General features: G+C 39.0%; 1 protein-coding gene and 1 pseudogene across 1 annotated transcript in view; one reads left to right on the top strand and one right to left on the bottom strand.

The window, feature by feature from the left end:
• The first annotated feature begins 2,250 nt into the window (after window positions 1-2,250).
• Window positions 2,251-21,489, top strand: part of LOC139472807 (uncharacterized) — a 74,234-nt gene continuing 54,995 nt past the window's right edge. Inside the window, exons 1-11 of the mRNA XM_071255286.1 lie at window positions 2,251-2,420; window positions 2,955-3,093; window positions 4,933-5,099; window positions 5,524-5,674; window positions 11,138-11,304; window positions 11,635-11,782; window positions 12,384-12,553; window positions 13,013-13,255; window positions 13,616-13,876; window positions 14,598-14,840; window positions 15,127-15,387. Of these exons, the coding sequence (XP_071111387.1) occupies window positions 2,255-2,420; window positions 2,955-3,093; window positions 4,933-5,099; window positions 5,524-5,674; window positions 11,138-11,304; window positions 11,635-11,782; window positions 12,384-12,553; window positions 13,013-13,255; window positions 13,616-13,876; window positions 14,598-14,840; window positions 15,127-15,387 (2,116 nt within the window). The 5' untranslated portion in view covers window positions 2,251-2,254. The remainder of the gene's footprint in view (window positions 2,421-2,954; window positions 3,094-4,932; window positions 5,100-5,523; window positions 5,675-11,137; window positions 11,305-11,634; window positions 11,783-12,383; window positions 12,554-13,012; window positions 13,256-13,615; window positions 13,877-14,597; window positions 14,841-15,126; window positions 15,388-21,489) is intronic.
• Window positions 7,854-10,164, bottom strand: LOC139472574 (uncharacterized; annotated as a pseudogene).

Genomic DNA, 21,489 nt, shown 5'->3' with positions numbered 1-21,489 from the left:
ATCCCGGTGTTATGGGTTTTCGGACGCTGAATAAACATTCATAGTTTTTTCACATGAACAACTGTAAAACATCTCATTCGCTTATAAAAGACAACTTTATCATAAAAAAAGTCATTATTGGATTATTAACAATTTCTGTGTGACGAATATTGGTCCTTTAAAGGACAAAAAATAGAAACTTCAGGATTTTATAAATATCTTGGTGTTTACTTCAGTGGAAACTTGTCATGGCATAAACATTTGTATCAAGCTGCTTTACAAGCAAGAAAGGTCTTTGTAAGTATCCATAAGAGTTTGAAATTTTTAGAAACCATTTTATCAATCTTTTTTTTAAATATTTGATATAAAGATACTCCCCATTTTGTTGTATGGGGCAGAAGTCTGGGGTTTACAGCACTTTGATGCCATAGAAAAGATTCATATAGATTGCAAAAAAACTGTTATAATATGATGATAGTTTATTATATCAATGTTTATACTTTCATTAACCCAGAGATTAAAGGATATCTATTTACAATCTTGGACTGCATCATTGACTCTAACAAACAAGTGCTTTTATTACAAAATGTTTAAATCAGAAATAATTATGGAAGATTATTTATCAAGAGTTAATGTTAAAAAATTTCGAACGGCTCTTTTACGTTTTAGATGTTCTGCTCACGATCTTAGAATAGAAACAGGGCGCTATGTAAACATTCCCCGTGAAGAAAGAATCTGTAATCTATGTAGTTTAAACTCAGTAGAAGATGAATTTCATTTCTTACTTGTATGTCCAGTGTATTTACACCTTAGAGAAAAATACCTGCAAGCTTATTATTACAGGTACCCTAATATTATTAAATTTGTTACACTGCTGTCAAACCCAAAATGAAGTATCTTACAAAATGTTTCCATGTACATATATTATGCCTCTTTATACCGACAGAGATGCGAGGTGGAATGACGTGAGGTGATTTGGTGAGATATGTACATAAATTGTATAAAATTGTATATTCTTCAAATTGTACTATAGACCTGTGGCCTCTTCAGTATGTGAAATAAAGATTGGATTGGATAGAAAACGTATGATGTCCGGAAATGATCCCATGATTGTGTGATGAATAATAATAAAGGCATGTTTGATGCTGAAAACTGTGATCGAAAACAGGACAATCCGCCACGGTTGTCCGGCAACACGAGTACTTTTATTTTCGGAGTACTTTTATGGAGTATTTATAAAAAATATCTTTGATTATATTTTGAAGAGGATTTTTCCAAGTACTGCCGTTTTTAAAAACGCGATTTTCCGCGTTCCGCCTAGATTTGACATTATAACAATGTATACCCTACAATTAAACCGACACCTCAGAACAAACCAAATTCAACACTTTAAATTAATAATAAAATAGTTTTCATCCTCTGTGCAATCCACTCTGTTGGCTAATCTGCCATGTGCACGAGTGCATGTCACAAATCACATCGCGGCCTCCCCGTACAAGCTCAGCACAAATTGATTTCAACACTTTCAAAACAGTCTCCACCAATGCAATCACCCCCGACAGCTTATCCTCTCTATGCATTTGACCCTATAGTCTACTCACATACCAAGCACCGCGCCAGGAAAAGTACCAGATGCCTCAATCGCTTACCCGTCAATATCATTGCAAGGAGAGTATGTACTCCCGCTAACAGTGTGGAGTACTAATTAAACATTCCAGTAATGTTACACGCAACTATATCAGCTTTTGTAACTTGCTGATACTATTTTGCACATACAAAACAATTATAGAACAATACATAGCAATTATCCTCCTTTACAAATATATACAAAGAAACACAGTGCTCAACTTAAAACACTTCAATTTTCATATATATATAATAATTATACACAAATACATAACAATTATCTCCCTTTACCAATATATACAAAGAAAACAAATTTGAATATACCATATATACAAATGGTATATTTTTGTATATGTCGTATATACAAACTTGTATATTTTTGTATATATCATCATTCCAATCTTGTATATGCTTTGGAAATATCATCATTCCAAAGCATATACAAGCTTGTATAGATGGATTTTTTTTAAGTGCAGGTTCCACAGTATCCAATTTAGACAAGTCAATTTTAGTTTATGCAGTGGTTTCAATCTGTTGTACGTGATAGTGATGGCAAAGTTTATAGAGTCAATATAGCTAATGTGATATGACTTAGAAATTTATAACACATTCGGCAAAACCTTCCGTTTCTATTGACAGTGAACCTGGAATGACACCGAACTATATTTCCGAGTTTGGATTTGGAAGTGGGACAATCTGGCTTGATAACCTGGACTGCAATGGTACTGAATCATCCCTGAGTGATTGTCCACACAATGGCTGGGGATCCCATAACTGTGATCACCTTGAAGATGTTGGTATCATATGTGATGAAAGTGAGTTGGCATGAATACATAAAAGTTTCAATGTCCAATGTGTAGCCATTCAAAAATAACGTGCCAAAATTTGCAATCTTTGTTTCAAAAGTTTGCTTCATATACTAATATGGGCACATGCGTTACATTTCACAACTTTTGAGTTACATGAATATATTGTCTACCCACTCAACATCATTTTGTGGATGGGGCGGTCGCCCGACATGGGTAAAATGTGTGAAGCCCATTTGCGGTGTCCCCCGCCGTGATATTGCTGGAATATTGCTAAAAGCGGCGTAAAACCATACTCACTCACTCACTCACTCATTTTGTGGATAAATATGTCAGACGACGATTCCTTGATTACACTGAGTTGCCTACACATTCCATTAACAACGTTCAGGGGTAGAATAGGTCTTCAGCAGCCCATGCTTGCCGTAAGAGACGACTAACGGGCACGGATGGTCAGGCTCGCTGACTTTGTTGATGCATGTCATTGATCCCAATTGCGTGGATCGATCGATGCTCATGATGTGAATATTACACCCTGTGTAGATGAGGTGACGATAAAGCTGACATCAGACTACAATAGAGGACTTCTACAGGTGTACCACTCCGGTACATGGGGCATGGTGTGTGATGACAATTTCGGCCAAGTAGAAGCTTCAGTTGTGTGCAGGCGTCTGGGATACCAGTAAGTTATCGGTCAAGAGTTTCAACAGGCACATATACAGACACACACAAGCACGCACGCACGCACGCACGCACGCACACACACACACAGACATACATACAGACAGACAGACAGACAAACACACAAACACACAGAAATGATAGTTAAAATAAAATTAAAATATTTACATTCGCATCCTTTGCCCTCTGGAGAGCATGTTTATATTGAAAAGGAGCAGGCCTTCCAGGAGGGGATTTTTCAAATATACTGAACCGCAAAAGAAACGTCACCCCAAGTAAAATTGCATGAAAAGTTGTCATTTTAATGTCTGGGTATTTTTTGTCAAAGTTTCTAAAATTTAACATGACTTTGTCCTGCAAATAATGAAATTCAAAGATAAAATAAGAAAGCAGATGAGAATAAAACCGATCGCCCAAACGCATCATGGCAACGGCCATGGTAACCATGAGTTCCGTGCAAGTTGAAATGCACATGTGTTCCCCCATTTCTTGCCCTATAAAAATCCACCAAGTTCGGATAACATTCATTCGTAATGGAATTGCTACCACACGCCAAGATTGACAAGAAATCAGCGACACCAATCCCTTGGACGACTGCAAGCTCGACAAACCGCTCAGCAAGTAGTCAATCCATTTCAAATCAACGATAGGACCATATACAGGCTCCAGCAACGGTACCAGACCACCAACATTACAGATGACCGACCATGTAGTGGGAGACCAAGGGTCACCACTCGACGTCAGGATCGTCAGATTGTGCGACAGCGTCTTTAAGATCGCTTTGTTACTGCTGCGAAAACTGCTCGACAGACCATGGGGACACACCAGCGACACATTAGTGCGGACACCGTGCGTCGACGATTGACGAGCAGACACGTCCACTGTCATAGGCCAAACCGAGGACCCATTCTGACACCACGTCATCGCCGGGACCATCTTCAGTGGGCAACACAGCTCCAGCATTGGCGTCACCAGCAGTGGAGCCGTTACTGTATCTCAACAGCAGATGGCAGAGAGAGAGAGAGAGAGAGAGAGAGAGAGACTGGCGACGCCGTGGGTAACGTTTTTCGGATGCTCTTGTTGTTGTGAGAGACTCGTGGGGTGGTCCGAGCATCATGGTGTGGGGTGGAATTGGTCTTGCACAGAGGGTCGGCCCTGTGGACTTCCAGAACATTGATCCAGGCAATGGCAATGGTGTCACAGCAGCTCGGTACATTGATCAAGTCTTGAGACTACACGCCATACTTTATTTGGCACGTCGCCTCAACCACGAGTTTCAGCATAACGCCCGTGCCTCACACTGCGAGAGCAACAAGAGACTTCCTCCAGCAAAGTGGCATCAGAACCATGCAGTGGTCTGCCCTTAGTCCCGATTTAAATCCCATTGTGCAGTTGTTGGACGTGATTCAAAGACAGCTAAATGACGTCCGACCAAGGACGACAACTGCATCTGAACTGCGTCAGCCGTTCCTGAGAGTGTGGGCTCAAATGCCTATGGCCTTCATCAACCGCCTCAGCCATTCCATGTATCGACGTTGCAGGGCAGTCATCAATGCACATAGCGGACACACGAGATACTGACTTGTGATGCCATTTTCTAAGAGACTATGGTTTTAATCTTGATTATCAGTTTTGTCAAGTCTTTTTGATATGTTTTAAAGTATGTTTACAGTGTTTGGACAAATAAGATTTCTCACATATATATCTATTGTGACGTTCCTTTTGCGGTTCAGTATATTATTAAATTATTCATCACACTACACCTGTATTAATATTAACATTTATTTCATGCACTGTTTTTCTGTAATACACAAGACTTCTTGTGATGCTTCATTTACAGAGCTGGGAAGGTTTTCCATGCAAACAGAACCTTACCAATATTGTTGGATTACGTGCAGTGCACTATGCTGAATACAGATCTGATGGACTGCAAGCACAGCCAATGGGGGAGTGATAATTGTAGCAGCTCTGAAGCTGTTGGTGTCCAATGTTTTTCATTTACTTTAGGTATGTGTGTAACCTTTTTCTCCAGAGGTCTGACATTGCATCCCCAGTTGATTGTAATCACTTTATACTTCATGTAACTGGAACTTAATACCGTGATGATGTAGGCTGTTTGCCTTTATCAACCAATCTCCTGTTCATAGGAAGACGTTAGTTTTCTATAAACCAGATGGCCCTTTTAAAACAGACGCAATGTCAAACACAGCAGCAGTTACATGTCTAGAGCTAGACAGGATATGGACACCGGGCCATTGAGCGTAGTCCCGCTTTAACCTTATCTTGTCATCAAATATAGATACATTATTACAACATACTGTATTTTGTTCGGTGTGTCACTAACTTAATATTGTGAACAGTGTACATAATTCAAAACAAAAATTGTTAAGTCAGATATTGTTGAGCTTGGTTTTGTATGATGTCTTCGTAGAATCTACAGCAGCAAGACTTGTATCCACCACCAACACGCCAGGGGAAGGAGTGCTGGAGCTGTACTATGAAGGCCAGTGGGGTCGAGTCTGTTCTACAGGGTTCGGAGTGGAAGAGGCAACGGTTGCCTGCAGAATGTTGGGACACAAGACGTAATATGACTAACTTCCACATCACATATATTACTGTATCTGGAGAAGATGTATGTGTAACGTGACAAATGTTTGAAGGTTATTATACGAGGAAAAGTCGATAAGTTCATCTCTTGGTAGACGTAGGCAGCGGGCTACTTTGGTCCCAAACATGGCATCGAATGTTATCATTGAACATATAGGGACCTGGTTTCATCATACGCGTGGAGATACCGTAGTGTCGCGATTTCTAGGAAGGATTTCTAGGAAGGAATTTTTTGTTCGGGAAGCAGAATCTCTGGCATTAAATTTGGGTCAAACGAATGAAATGTAAATCTAATGATGAATAAGAGCCACACAGGTAGAAATATAAGTGAGGTTTACAGTACATATTGTAGTAAAAGTTTTCATTAAAACCATAATATCATCTATTGTTCACGTTAATATGTATACATATATATCTTATTTTTAGGCATGGTTATGGGACTTTCCATATAATTACAGTGAAAATAGGGTGAGATCCCTCAGATAATACATGATTACATATAGATAAATAAGTACCGTGTATTGAGCAGTATTGTCAACCGTTTCATTGTCAATACATGCATAAATCAATGCCAGAGCTATCACCGTCAGTCTGCTGCATCAGGAACAGATGTATCATCATCATCATCATCATCATCAGAATCCTCGTCACTGCTTGTATCCACTGATCCATCTATGTCTATCAGTTGCTGCGGCAGGATGTCTCCGAGTTTCCCATCAACCATCATCCATATAGACCACCCTTGGGAGCTGGAATATCAGGATTCCAAATGTCAACCTGATAATTGACTCTCCTTATGTGCTGCTCAAGACTCAGTCGACAAGGAGGTAGACTTCCCATATCAACATTGTGAGAGGGGCACACAGCCCATTCATTCTGAGGGAGCGTAGATAATTAACACTTATACAAGGTCTCCCATACAAAGCATATGAAAAGTCATGAAGTTGATGGGTACATGCTAGTTTTACCCGATCTTGCAACAGGTGACAGGATTTTCAGTGGTTTTACCTTCCCATGTCCATTGAGTGAGTGAGTATGGTTTTACTATGCTTTTAGCAATATTCCAGCAATATCATGGAGGGGGACACCAGAAATGGGCTTCACACATTGTACCCATGTCCGGAATCGAACTCGGGTCTTCAGCGTGAAAAGCGAACGCTTTATCCACTAGGCAACCTGACCGACCCCAATGTCCCTTGAAGGCACTCATAGTATCAATGTGGTACAGTCTTGATGAGTTTGGGACTGGGCAAGTTCCCGGACAAAAATCAACCTTGTCTTGTTACTAACCCGGTTTGAAATATTCTTTTTCTCCATATTGTGTGCATAATGGAGAAGGATGAACAAAATGTCAGTGTCTGGGCTCTTTACTCTGACATACTTGTAGTTCTGGTTCCTGGCGTATTTACAAGAATAGATGGAATCTGTCTCCTCACGGGAGGATTTGAGGATTGGTATTTCTGTATTCACTGTTCTCAGACCCATCACCAGAGGTGAGTTGGTATGCAAGGTTTCACATACGACTGTCAATTGTCTGCCTTCGAGTTTGTTGTAACAAGTCTTGGCTCCAGAGTCCAGTAAGAAGAATGATTAGCTTGTTCATATCATTAGAGATTAACTGTTTCCCGTCAGTAGGATTATTCATGTTCTCATGTCCTTGACAATGAAGTTTCTCCCACATCCCCTCCTTTGTCGCTCGATGGCTTTGACAGAATTAATAACATAGTTGTCTGTGCTGAACACAACATCGCCGGTTTTCGACATTATATGAAACATTTTCCTGCTAATGTGGTTGAAGTTACTGGGAATGTCCTTCAAGTAGTAAAACAGTTTATTGCCATTATGGATCACAAGAAATACATGGGCAGGAAGGGGATCCGCATCCTTGAGATCCTTGGTCAGGTGGTGGCCTTTGACAGGTCTGGTCTTTGGTGGGAAAACGTCTGCAGTCCGTTACTGTAAAGGACAGGAGCGAAAGGTGATTTGCAGCATTTAGCAGTTCCTTCAGATCCACGTATATTTCTTGACCTAGGGATGTGATAAACAACTAAAAAGTGACGTACCCTTGTTGTTTGGACTGAACTACTTTGTTTGCAGGGGTTGGGGTCCTGGCTTTCTTGGTCATGTGTCCCAAAGTTTTGAGATTCAGACGTTTCACTGACTCAAAATATATTTTCCTCTTTCCAAATGGGTTTTCATGTAAGCATTCTTTGCATGTCTTCTGTGAGAAAATCTATTTTCACATGTTCTGATGCCGCTTGTCCCGATGAGAGTGACTGATCTTTGCTGTCAACTATGAATGTGTTCAGGAAACTTTTAACGGTATCTTAAGTCCTGTTTACCAGTTTTTCACTTATCAGTACCTCAGCAGGCACCAAAACATCATGTTTTTTTGGTTTCCCCTATGCTGCCTGACAACATATCAGGCATATCGAGAGTGACGTTAACATACTGCCATCTGGCGTGAGTGGTTCTAACCCAACGTTGATAACCATCATGGTTGGTCAACATGACTGAAACTACAGCATCACCATGATACTTGGCACGTCACATGAACGTCTCTTTCATAGTCTTTTCGACTTCACACCTGACCGGAGGACCAGGCTACGCTGATAGCACCTCTCTTTAACAAGCCTGTAGCTCCTGAATGAGATCTCAATCTCAATGCTGGCTATGAAAGAGGAGAAGCATGTGAGTTACCAGCCATGAGATAAAGACAATGCACATACATTGTCAACATGCCTGAAACACCAGCACCACTTCCACCAGCATCACCTTGATCCTTGGCATGTCACATGAAGTCTCTTGCATATCTTTCGACTTCAAACCTGTTGCCAACAAAGCTGAAAAACAGGTCAGCCATGAGATGAAGACAATGCAAATGCACATACAAGAGGAAAGCATTGTGTTTCACGGCATGTATCAGTAGAAGTACAAGCCATACATGATCCATGTATGATAGCCATTGTTGAGCAGTCTTTCCATGAAGTCCTGCTCTAATGTCTACGCGATATTGCTGAAATCCATTGATTGCTCTGATAGCGAAGACAGTACTTCTGTTTCACCCCAACTGTCTACTTACTGAGTCATTAGGAGGCTCTCAAGGCATTCCAACAAGACCTCATGGCAGGGCATAGCTCTGTCGTAATGTTTCCTTGAAAGAACATCTGCAATGGACCCTAGGCAATTAAGTCTGATTCCAGCAGTATGTCAGAGAGACCTGAACCATTTATGTTCTTTCCTATCATGTTCATTTATGCACAAACTAGATGTAATGTTCTGATCACGATAATGAGATTCTCGTACTTAGTTTGGTTGTTCCAGACGAGGGGATATGATTTCAAACATTCACCTCAGTCGAAGGTGGTGATGATGTAGCACCGGTTGACTTCATTTGTGGCAATTTTAGCACAATGTAGACACACCTGTACTGTCCTATAATCGTTGATTGGACTACCAATTACGTGATAGATCAGGAGCTTTACCAGGCACGGTTATAAACCCTGTCCATCCAGGGATTTCCTGGTGTGAAAAACAACTCTTCATCTGTATCAGCACCCACGATACGGGTCACATGTCTGCTTCATGGTAGGAATGTTCACCATCAGTGTATGTCAGCTGCTTGATCACTATCTGTGGACTCCTACTCTAGGTCAAATAGCAATCTGGCAGATGTTCAGCTGGATTAAGGTTCAACGAGCGTTGTTTGGTAGTATTATCCTCCTTCGGAATTGTTGGAATTTTTTACACGGGTGCCACCATGATCTTCTGGCTTGCCTTCTATATCCTGTAGCATGATGCCAGCGCTGCTTCCAGTGATCCTGAGCAGATGGTGGCCATTTCAATTCGTTTGATTGGCGAAGCTGTCTATAATAACCTTGTGCAGATAACTTCCAGCTTCTTTATCGTATCTGAATAAGCGAGTCTATATGCATGTTCATCAGCATCCTCAATATCGGAAGTGTACACAGTATCGGTTTGAAAGTGTCCAGTGCTGTCCAACATACAGAAAGACAGTCTGTCCTTGTGTGTGTAGTGTTTCTCAAGTTTTCCTTGGAGGTTCTCACGGTGGAAGTTTGGATTTGGAAACTCTGTTAGTAGCAAGCCATCAATAAATATCTTGCAGAGATCAGTCAGTTTTATCATCTTCTTCTACTGTGTGATATCCAAGTCGATCACTTTACTCACAGTATCAAATGTTATATTATGGGCCTCTATGAGTTTCATTTATCTCGATTTGTCCAGAATTTGGTGTGTACTTCACTGTACACGGCTCGTGTTACTTTGCTTCACAGGCGAACAAGTTTTGTTTTTCTTGTGAGAAGTTTTTCGTCATCTCTTTTCCCGGCCGTTTCCAGTACGGCTCTCCATCGATCATATTGACACTGGCTCTGAACCTCGGTGCTACATGTTCCCTGGATCCTGGGTTTCTTCCTCCCTTCGGAATTGCAGAATATGCAGTCATGAGTAAACAATAAAAGGTCTCCTGAACTTTTCCTGCTTGGCTTGGAACTTGATGGTCAAGTGTGTGAAGAGAGGCGATTGAGATTCATGGTGAATCGTTGATAACATTCTCTGTGGTATGCATGGTATTCTGCTGTAGCATCTAGTATAAGTTCAGATGTCGTTGTCATTTGATGAACCCAGCCTCGGGTTGAAATAGTAGTCTCTTCTCTTGTATCTCCTTCAATTTGGTCTGTATGTTTTTAACATACTTCATTACAGATACTGGTTGGATTGTTCCATTTAACAATCCTGGGACGTGGACAATGCATACATGCGTCTCTCGTTTCAGAAATCACTCACACATCAGTTGACACCAATCTAAATAATGAGAACATATTTTACATTATCTAGGCATACAAATGTGTAATTGTATGGAAATTCTTCATCCACTTGTCTAATTGCGTAATGGTTCAATCAAGTTCGTAATATTAAACAAGATATGGTTGGTGATTACAGCTGAAGAATATAGTAATCTTAACTAACATGTCTTTGTAAATCCTTGAGTCATAAACAGTAGCGTATGACGTAGTCGGAATCGTTTTGGAAGATATTTCTGTTTATGGATATGGTTCTGTCGCTTTATTTATGTGAGGCACTGAACATTTTGATTTACCCTCGTATTTGTGCCAACACCTTTCACTATTCACCTATTTGTATACTTATTACATCGGATGTATTTTTAAGAGACACACATGCGTGTCCTCTGACATGTGAAATACATGTACTTATTGTTCACGGGGCATCGCTAGATCCAATTTTTTTTGTCATCAAATGTAAGACGTGCTTTTGATATCCCAATTTACGATAAGAGAAATGAGATTCGAATCTTAAATATATTGCAAACAAATTCCATTTTCAGGAATGAAGTGTATATTTGCATGTATATACATTTTGTTAATTGCCTATCTAATATTTTATAATCTAATATTCAGTATTGGGGCCAGCTCCACCCACCACACAAAGACATCAACACCTCCAGTTATCTTAGACAAGGTTCAATGTCTTGGCACAGAACTATCCTTCAATGAATGTCTCCATTATCCTTGGTATGATGTAGACTGTTCTACGTCGACCGTAGCTGGAATACGATGTCCCTCTGGTAGGTTCCAATATGATTAAAGTATAATCAATATTTGGCAATTATTATTTACAAAAACGTCATAACAAGGTGATGAGGGTGTTTTCCAAGGGTTGTGACGTTCATTCCAAATTATCACAATGTTTCGTGAAAGCTGTGACGTCTTTACATGGTGAGTGCTAGCTGCTATTGGGCCGAGTGTAAATTATCACTCAAAGACATGGAATAATGTTAACTGTTTCTCAACAGTTGTTCCAATATGTTCCTCTAGTAAGTCTAAATTTGTTGCACAATTAATAAAGGTAATGTTGTATGATATTTTTGTAATGCTTGGTATGTCATTTGTTCAAGAATATTCTCAAATACGCTTGAATTCGGCAATTCCTGGACGTGGTCGAGTGGAAGTACAACACAACAATGTCTGGGGAACAGTTTGTAGTGGGTCATCTTTTTCCACACAGGAGGCACAAGTAGTATGCAAAATGGTAAATCTGCCGTGGTAAGTTGGTCTTTTGACATCTCTTAGGGGGAAGGCTTACCTTGCCATTTTAGGAACATAAAAAGTTCTGCTTTTGAAACTTTACCAGGCACTAAATAGAGTGAGTGAGTGAGTAAAGGTTAACGTCACATCGGCAATATTTCAGCCATATCGTGACGAAACAAAATTGACATTAACAATATATATTAAGTAGTACAAAATTCTGCCGACGAAGGGCAGTATAGAAACTAGCATATCACAGACTGTCTTAAAACTAGTTTGAATATGTTAAAAGAGATAACTAACAGAATCATTTGACAATACATTATAAAAACGGGCTATAGATCGCCACCAACTGAAGCACTAAATAGAAACCAAACTTGCTAACCGTCTGATTCACAGAAATATAATAGCTCTTTAAAGTGTTCTATGTCTTGTCGTTGTTTGTATTGTTAATGTCATGTTCATAAGCTCATATGCACAAGCTTACATTTATGCCCACTCTTAAGTTAGACGTTCTACACTAATGTCGCATGAGAAGTTTAGTCAAAATAAATCTTAAAACTACAATCACTGTTCAAATAAGTATAGGATTCATGTAAAATGTAGAATTCTTTTACAGGACAAGCGCCAATGTGACGAACTCTTACGGGCCAGGTGAAGGGCCTGTTTGGCTGAGTAACGTCGACTGTACAGGGAGGGAGACCTCCCTAGACGAGTGTTCCCACTCTGGTTGGGGAATAGCGATAAACTGTTCTCACAGTAGTGATGTTGGCGTGGTATGTAGTGGAGGTGGGTTTGACACATTAGAGATGTAGGGTGGTATTTTGTGGAAGAAAGGTTTACACAGTAGTGACGTTGGACGGGGTGTTTTGGAAGTGGGTTGGACACATTAGAGATGTGGGTTGGTATTTTGTGGAAGAAGGATTACACAGTAGTGACGTTGGACGGGATGTCGTGGAGGTGGGTTCAACACATTACAGATGTGGGGTGGTATTTTGTGGAAGAATGTTTACACAGTAGTGACGTTGGACGGGGTGTCGTGGAGGTGGGTTTGATACATTAGTGATGTGGGAAGTGAGGGTGGTATTTCATTGAGTTGGAGGTGATAAATATACATAATAGAATTTTCTTCCTGAGAAATATCTAAACTGGCAAAATGTACATGATGTATTTGATAAGTTAGTTATAAATAAATAAGTTTACATTGTTAGATTGTTTGCATATTGTATACGTGGTAACATCTTTCAGCCACCCTGCAAATCCACCTGGAGCCTGCAGGAAGTGTCCTTAACGTTTTCCTTGGTCAAGTGATCAGTGTCGTGTGTGTGGTCGACTACTCCAACTCTCCGGTCACTTCGTTCAGATGGACACATAACGGAAGTTCCTACAGTGGACAAACCTTCAGCAAAACAGTAACATCCAAGTCGGACTCTGGCACTTTAGAATGCAGTGCTGGGAATGTGATCGCCTCTACTCAAATCAGCGTTCTTTGTAAGTCATTTACGATTTTGAATCTACGCAAAGGGAATAAATATGGTTGCAATGTATTGCCAATTCAAATGAAATCCTTTCGTAGCTGATTTTATGAGTTATGAAAGCATATTTCTGTGAAAAACCTAACGTAGCGTCATATGAATTTCGTGTTTTCTCTTCAGTAGAAGAATAATGTATGGACATTTTACAGATTCTTTATTGAATGCAGGAACGTACACCTGTCCCGTCTGTATGTACATCGGTAGTCGTTGAATTTGTGCATGTCATTTTTTTATCCTCATGAAAATAAACACTCTTGTATATGTCATTGCATGGAATTATATCACTAATCTATGGATTGATCATTGATATCCCCAGATCGGCCAGTGATACATCTGGAACCAAGCAATGACACCATTGATGTCATTGTCGGTGAAGACCTGCGTGTAGACTGTGTGGTAGATGATGCCAACCCTAGTGTCCACACATTCCGGTGGTCTCACAACGGACAAACAAGTAATGGGTCGACATTCCTCAAACGTAACATAACCCTTTCTGACAGAGGGACACTGACCTGTACTGCTGATAATGGACACATGATGACACCCGGACGAGCAGATGCACATGTTAACGTTCTATGTGAGCTGCATTATTAACCTATTATAAGTTTCTTTCTGTAATAATTAGAGGCTTTCTTCCACCCTGCTACAAACCATGGGAGTCCATCCTCGAGGTCTTTATTGGCAAACATGGTGTGTTTGTGTCGTGCACGACCCCAACCACTCTGTCGACTTCTACACATGATTGTCTATAACTACAATGTTAGTTATGGACAAGCGTTTATGAAGCATGATTTATCACGTCTTATGCCGGGAATATGTCCTGCTCTGCAAAATGGGCAGGGAACATAACTGATAATGATAACAGTCATCGATGGTGCACGTATGTACATATTGAATGTTTTACTTATGGGGGTGGGGGGAGGTATTTCAAGGAGGTGGAGGTTGATTTCCGTACACTATTGATATTGGCGTGATGCGTCGTTAAGATGGTTTTAAAACATTAGGTGATGTGAGGTGGTGTTTTGTTGAAGGTTTAACCCAGTAGTGATGTATGCGTGAAATGTCATGGATATCGGTTTGACACATATGTGATGTGAGGTGGTATTCCATTGAGTTGTAGGTGAACAATATACATGGAGAAATTTTTATCTTGAGAAACATTTAATCGATATGTAAATAAAAGTAATGGGATTCGATATGAAAGCTATATTGACTAGAAAATGCATGATGTATTCTAATAAATAAGTGGATACATATTCAGATTGTTTGCATATTGTATACGTGGTAACATCTTTCAGCCACCCTGCAAATCCACCTGGAGCCTACAGGAAGTGTCCTTAACGTTCTCCTTGGTCAAGTGATCAGTGTCGTGTGTGTGGTCGACTCCTTCAACTCTCCGGTCACTTCGTTCAGATGGACACATAACGGAAGTTCCTACAGTGGACAAACCTTCAGCAAAACAGTAACATCCAAGTCGGACTCTGGCACTTTAGAATGCAGTGCTGGGAATGTGATCGCCTCTACTCAAATCAGCGTTCTGTGTAAGTCATTTACGATTTTGAATCTACGCAAAGAGAAAAATGAGGGTTGCAAGTATTGCCAATACAAATGAATATCATTATGAATTATGAAAGTATGTTTCTGTGACAAAAGTAACAAAAGCGTCATATGAATTTCGTGTTTTCTCTTCAGTAGAAGAATAATGTATGGACATTTTACAGATTCTTTATTGAATGCGAAGCTTAAACCTGTCCTGTCTGTATGTACATCGGTAGTCGTGAGTGGAATTATGTCAATAATCTGTGGATTGATAATTGATATCCCCAGATCCGCCAGTGGTACATCTGGAACCAAGCAATGACACCCTGGATGTCATTGTTGGTGAAGACCTGCGTGTAGACTGTGTGGTAGATGATGCCAACCCTAGTGTCCACACATTCCGGTGGTCTCACAACGGACAAACAAGTAATGGGTCAACATTCCTCAAACGTAACATAATCCATTCTGACGGAGGGAAACTGACCTGTACTGCTGATAATGGACACATGATGACACCCGGACAAGCAGTTGCACATGTTAACGTTCGATGTGAGTTACATAATTAACCTATTATAAGTATCTTTCTGTTGTCTTGAAGGACTTTCTTACACTCTGCTACAAACTGTGGCAGCCCATGCTAGAGGTGGGTCCATAACTGTTGTTTGTGTCTTGCACCACCCCAATCACTCTGTCACGTGGCCTAACGACAATATTAGTTTTAGACAAGTGTTTAAAAAGCATGATTTATCACGTCTAATGCCGGGAATATGTCCTGCGCTGCAAACTGGGCAAGGAACAGGGAATTTATAATGATAAAAGTCATCGTCGGTACATGATATTTTGTGTTTTACTTAGTAGTAGGATAGCCACATCTTTCAGTGCGACCGATTTACAGACATTTGATATTTGCAGTACCTATAGAACTAAACCTACAATATTAAGAAAGGATGCAAGGTAAGATGTGTTGAATATAACCTTGCATTTTCTTGTATAGTGACAAATCCATTTTTTTAGCAATAATTTTCCTGTAAACAAGAGCAAAGGGTACTCTTAAGTCTAAGATGAAGGTGAGAAGTTTGTGAGTGAGTGAAAAGGTTCACATCTGGTGGTAATTATAAAAACAAACTTATACTAGAAGTGACAATTTGAATCAATATGCAGACAATATATATATATATGGAAACGTTAAGTATACATAAGAATACGAGTTTTAGTGAAATAGATATTGAAGGCTTTCAGTTCTGTTGTGGAAATGGCCGTCCGTCGATTAAGTTAACAGCCTACAGGTTGACGGTTGTCATTCGTATTGCAGTTCCATTGTAACAGGTAGGATGTATATATGAGGCTAGGTTGGCCATACAAAACATGCACTAGACTGATATGATCATGTTTGCAAACTGGAATTATCATAGCTGTACATGTTGTACAACATACATTGTGGGTCACTGTTTGATTGGCATCATAGAAATTGTTGAGTACGTAAGAAAACGTACAACATTATGGATGACAATTTCTGACTTTAATTATGACCCACTCAGCTTGTCGTAACTGTTTAATCCTTTTAATCCTTATCCTAACTGTACACCCATGTACTTCATTACGTGTGTACTACTTGTTAGTCTTACTGTACATTTGGCTTTATCAAATTATCTGTGTGCTATTTGCTATCTATTACCTGTTGCTTATCTTCCGCCTGTCTCATGTCATGGATATGTGCCCCTATCACCTGGTTGTTGTCACTCCAGCTTGATAACGGTGTAAGGTTCTACATCAACATGTGGCTATATGCTGTAAGACAGAAGTTGTTATCCACAGAGTTGTACGTTTTCTTAACTACATTCTGGATGATGTCATGACTGACACTTTAACATACAATGTGGCATCGGTGGAGCAGTGTCTAGTAGACCTTAGACATACCAAACAATAATACCGTGTTTGTGTTGGTGTAGAAGACGAATTACACAGATTAATGTCTGATCAACAAGAAAGTCTAACATACATTCGTTTACCTGGAAAGCACACACATATATATATATATATAATAAAATAATAAAGTCCACGTTAGTCCATCATCTTCTTTATAAAGAAGATGATGGACTAACGTGGACTTTATTATTTTATTATATATTACATGTACACCGAGTGAACATTTACCTCATTTTTGTATATATATATATATATATATATATAAGGACAAATGCTACCATTGGGCAACATTATGACATATTGGCACCTTTGGGCGACATTGCCATATATTACAAGCATACATAACTTAACTACTCTGCTACAATTATAAACATTCAAAGTTGAAACATAAGTATTAAAAAAACACCTAACCTTTTAAACATAAACAAATAAAGAATATATTTTTTATGTCGCCCATACCTTGTCGCCCAAAGGTAAAGTGGACAGTGTACATGTATATATGAGACCATTAGGCTACTGTCGCCCAAAGGTATATTAAGTATATGTCGCCCAATGGTTGCTCTTTATTATATATATATATATATATGTCACCCAATGGTTGCTGTGTAATATGTATGTACCATATTTGTCTTTCTTATTTAAAAAATGTCACCATTTGGCTTGACCCTGCCCAGTCATAAATACGTTCCATACCATGGCCTTCAATTTTAATCTGTTGTTACATCATTCTTGAAATTCAGAAAACTACTGATGTGCTACAACACACATATGACCAATTCATAGTTCTACTATGGCAGTGTTTAATCTTATAAAAAAGACTGACCACTTCTTATGATTAGTATTGACAGTCTGCACTTGCTATGATAATATGAATGTTTCCCTAAATACAATATTGTAACACCCATTTATCATTTTGCATAATTCTTCCCAACTCCTTCCTTCAGATTAGGTCAGAACTGAGGTCAAGAACTACCAGTTCAGTATGTTTCAAAAACATGTCTCCAAATAGAAACCCATCATGGTAGATGTATTAAATGTTGACTTTGACCAAGGTTGACTTGATTTCAAGCTTCCTTCTTTGGCTCCAAAAGATTTCACAAGCCATTATGTCCCTGCAAGAACTCTTCGACCAAATCAAGAATTCCTGCTGCAAGTTCCAAAATCAAAGTTAAAGACCTTCAGCATTGTACTCACTCCCTCTCACACTGAAATCAAAGCTAACACCCCAAGTCTGGGTGTAAAACACACATCTTTCAGTGCTATTCACATTATCTCTGCAGATATGGTTGATAAGCACCTACAGAGCAAACTGCATTCCTGCTATTTGTGTGCACTCGGGGCATGCCTGTGTGGTGTGGACATACAGTGCAATATAGATGGCCTTAATTTTTATTTTTGACAAAGCTCACTTTAAATGAAATAAGTTAGGAACAAGAACAAACCATCAATGCAATTTAACAATTTATTAAACCAAACTGTTTTGAATATGTAATTATCAATAATAATAGTACGGGAAGTAAGACTTAGGGACAAATATCACCAACATGTCTGTCTATCTCTTTATCCCCCCAAAAATTTATATTCTGACATAACATTTTACTCAATTATCTGCAAACTGTCTGAGTTTTGGGTTTTGGATTATCTATACTTTGGTTAAAATATGTATTTCTGTTGCCAGTAAGTCTGAGAAAGTTTTAGCTAGATAACTGGAGAAATTTTGAAGAAAAAGGTGTCCCATTCTTGTAAAAGTTTACATGCAATAAACACAGTATACATGACATCTGAATAGGGCTTATGAAACACCTTGTGTACAACTATAAAATCATACATGTTTACCTACATACAATGACACCTAAATACATACAATAATACCTACATATACACAATGATACCTACATACTTAGCACACAAACACAAACACACACACACACACACACACACTCGTGTTTAGTAGGTTAGCACAGGTTAGTAACAAACACACCTCACTACCATCCACAAGCTGCATGCACACATCCCCTCCGATACATCCCCACACATACACATACATACATTATTTAGTACTGATTAGATAATTGCTTTCTCACTTCATTGCATACTTACTTACATGCTTGTTTAGTGGTTAACTGGTTAGTAACATGATCCTACACACACACACACACACACACACACACACACACAAACACAAACACACACACACACACTCGTGTTTAGTAGGTTAGCACAGGTTAGTAACAAACACACCTCACTACCATCCACAAGCTGCATGCACACATCCCCTCCGATACATCCCCACACATACACATACATACATTATTTAGTACTGATTAGATAATTGCTTTCTCACTTCATTGCATACTTACTTACATGCTTGTTTAGTGGTTAACTGGTTAGTAACATGATCCCACACACACACACACACACACACACACACAAACACAAACACACACACACACACACACACACTCGTGTTTAGTAGGTTAGCACAGGTTAGTAACAAACACACCTCACTACCATCCACAAGCTGCATGCACACATCCCCTCCGATACATCCCCATACATACACATACATACATTATTTAGTACTGATTAGATAATTGCTTTCTCACTTCATTGCATACTTACTTACATGCTTGTTTAGTGGTTAACTGGTTAGTAACATGATCCTACACACACACACACACACACACACATACATACAGACACACAGACACACACAGAGATTCACATATACACACACAGACACATATACACACAGAGTTATACAATCAATGATACTTACATAAGATGTGATGTGATGGCGGTCTATAAAAAGTCAAGTCTGGACCCGACAATCCAGTGATTGACATCATGAGCATCGATTCATGCAGTGGGGATACGATGACACCCATCAACCAAGTCGGCGTGTCTGACCACCGACCCTGTCAGTCACCACTTATGACAAGCATAGTCACCTTTTCCGGCAAGCAGGGGTTACTGAACACCTATTCTACCACGGATCTTTACGGGTCACATACATACAATGATATCATCAATGAGACATACATATCATGAGGCAGAAAACAACAATGATACAAACTATCATACAATCAATGATACATACATACACTGATACCAACATTGATACATACATACAGTTATACAATCAATGATACAGACAAACACTGATACAAACAATGATACATACATACATAAATATATAAAAAATGTCACATTTGTTGTTGTTTGATGATCCTATGTCAACATGTAGTTCTCACGATCACGTGTGCTGCAGCCTCAACAGTGACTGGTCAAATTGTTCCATGTGAAAAAAATAACCAGCAATCACTACGCTTAGGCTTATTATTATTATTTAAATATTTAATTACAGCTGCAACTAAAATAACATGATACTGGAATAAATATTTTCCTGATAAAAAAATAGTTTCAGATACAATTTTTTCCCGATCCTTGCATTGAAATCCTTCAAAGGTATATCAATCAGTAAGTTTTAACCGAATCACTGGTAGACTCCAAGAAAACGTGTGTACATCTGATTGCTGTTTCCACCTTAGAGAAAATATGCAAGGTAATCTTAATCCCTGGATGTTAAACAATGCCTAGTAGAACAAACAAGAAAGAAGTGAGCAAAGCTCACATACCCCCGTTATCCCTGCTGGTCAACAACAAATAGTAAATACTTTGTAAATGAATGAAATATTACATATTTCTAACTGTTTTAAAAACTAAGATTGAGTTCCAGTGACAATTGACCCCCTCCCCCCTTCCAAATCTCCCATGTTACGAGTGTTCACTACGAGGAAGTAGATCACCATGAACACCTTTGAATAAATATTTGATTGAGGAGTTACATAAGAAGAATTATCAAAAGGACCGAAAATTGTTGATATAAAAACACAAAAAAATATGGAACAATATCATATAAGAAAATCAACAAATTAATAATTTCCATCTAGCCTTAACAGATATGGTAAAGATTCATAAATTCAAACTATCACAAAGCACAGATACTTATGATGATCTACATGTGTGGAATTTTTTTTTAAAAATATATTAGCTATACAAACCAGTCATCAAAATTTCTAAATTCCATCATGTTTCCATGAAAACAGCAGAAGAGAAAACTTTCAGAATCTTATAAAAGATAAAAAACAATCATAGCGGTTAATGTAGCATGTTTGCTGAAGCTAGGATACATAATATTGTAAACATGGATCGTACAATAACTCTACCCAAAATTTATGTTTCACCATGATTCCATGGAAACGGCAAAAATTAAAAAATTCAGAATCTTCAAACTAGCAAAAGGCACAAGTTCTCATTGTGGTTAATGTGTATAGAAAGTTTGGTGAAGCTAGGGTGCATGGTTAAATAGATATAGGCCGTACAAAACACCCACCCTAAAAGTTTAAGTTTCTTAATGTTTCCATGTTTCCGTGTAGCAAGTTTGGTGAAGCTAGGGTGCATGGTTAAAAGGTTATGGGCCGTACAAAAGCTCGGACGGAAGGACGGACGAACGAACGGAACGCTATATACCCCCGATTTACTTCGTAAAGGGGGGTATAAAAATACAATTTAAATGGCAGATATTCACCGAAATTTACTGAAGGGGTACAGTGTAATTTTCTTCTTTGAATGATATTCGGAGGGTTATTTCGCCAAAAGACTGAATCCACTTGAGGGGGTGCGCATTATACTTGGGTGTGCACTATATTCATGAAAATATGG

This window comes from Haliotis cracherodii, unplaced genomic scaffold (genome assembly GCF_022045235.1).
Source record: "Haliotis cracherodii isolate W230 unplaced genomic scaffold, xgHalCrac1.p SCAF_25, whole genome shotgun sequence".
NCBI classification, from domain to species: domain Eukaryota; kingdom Metazoa; phylum Mollusca; class Gastropoda; order Lepetellida; family Haliotidae; genus Haliotis; species Haliotis cracherodii.
The sequence above is the reverse complement of the archived record's forward strand: the minus strand, read 5'-3'. Positions and strand labels throughout refer to the sequence as shown.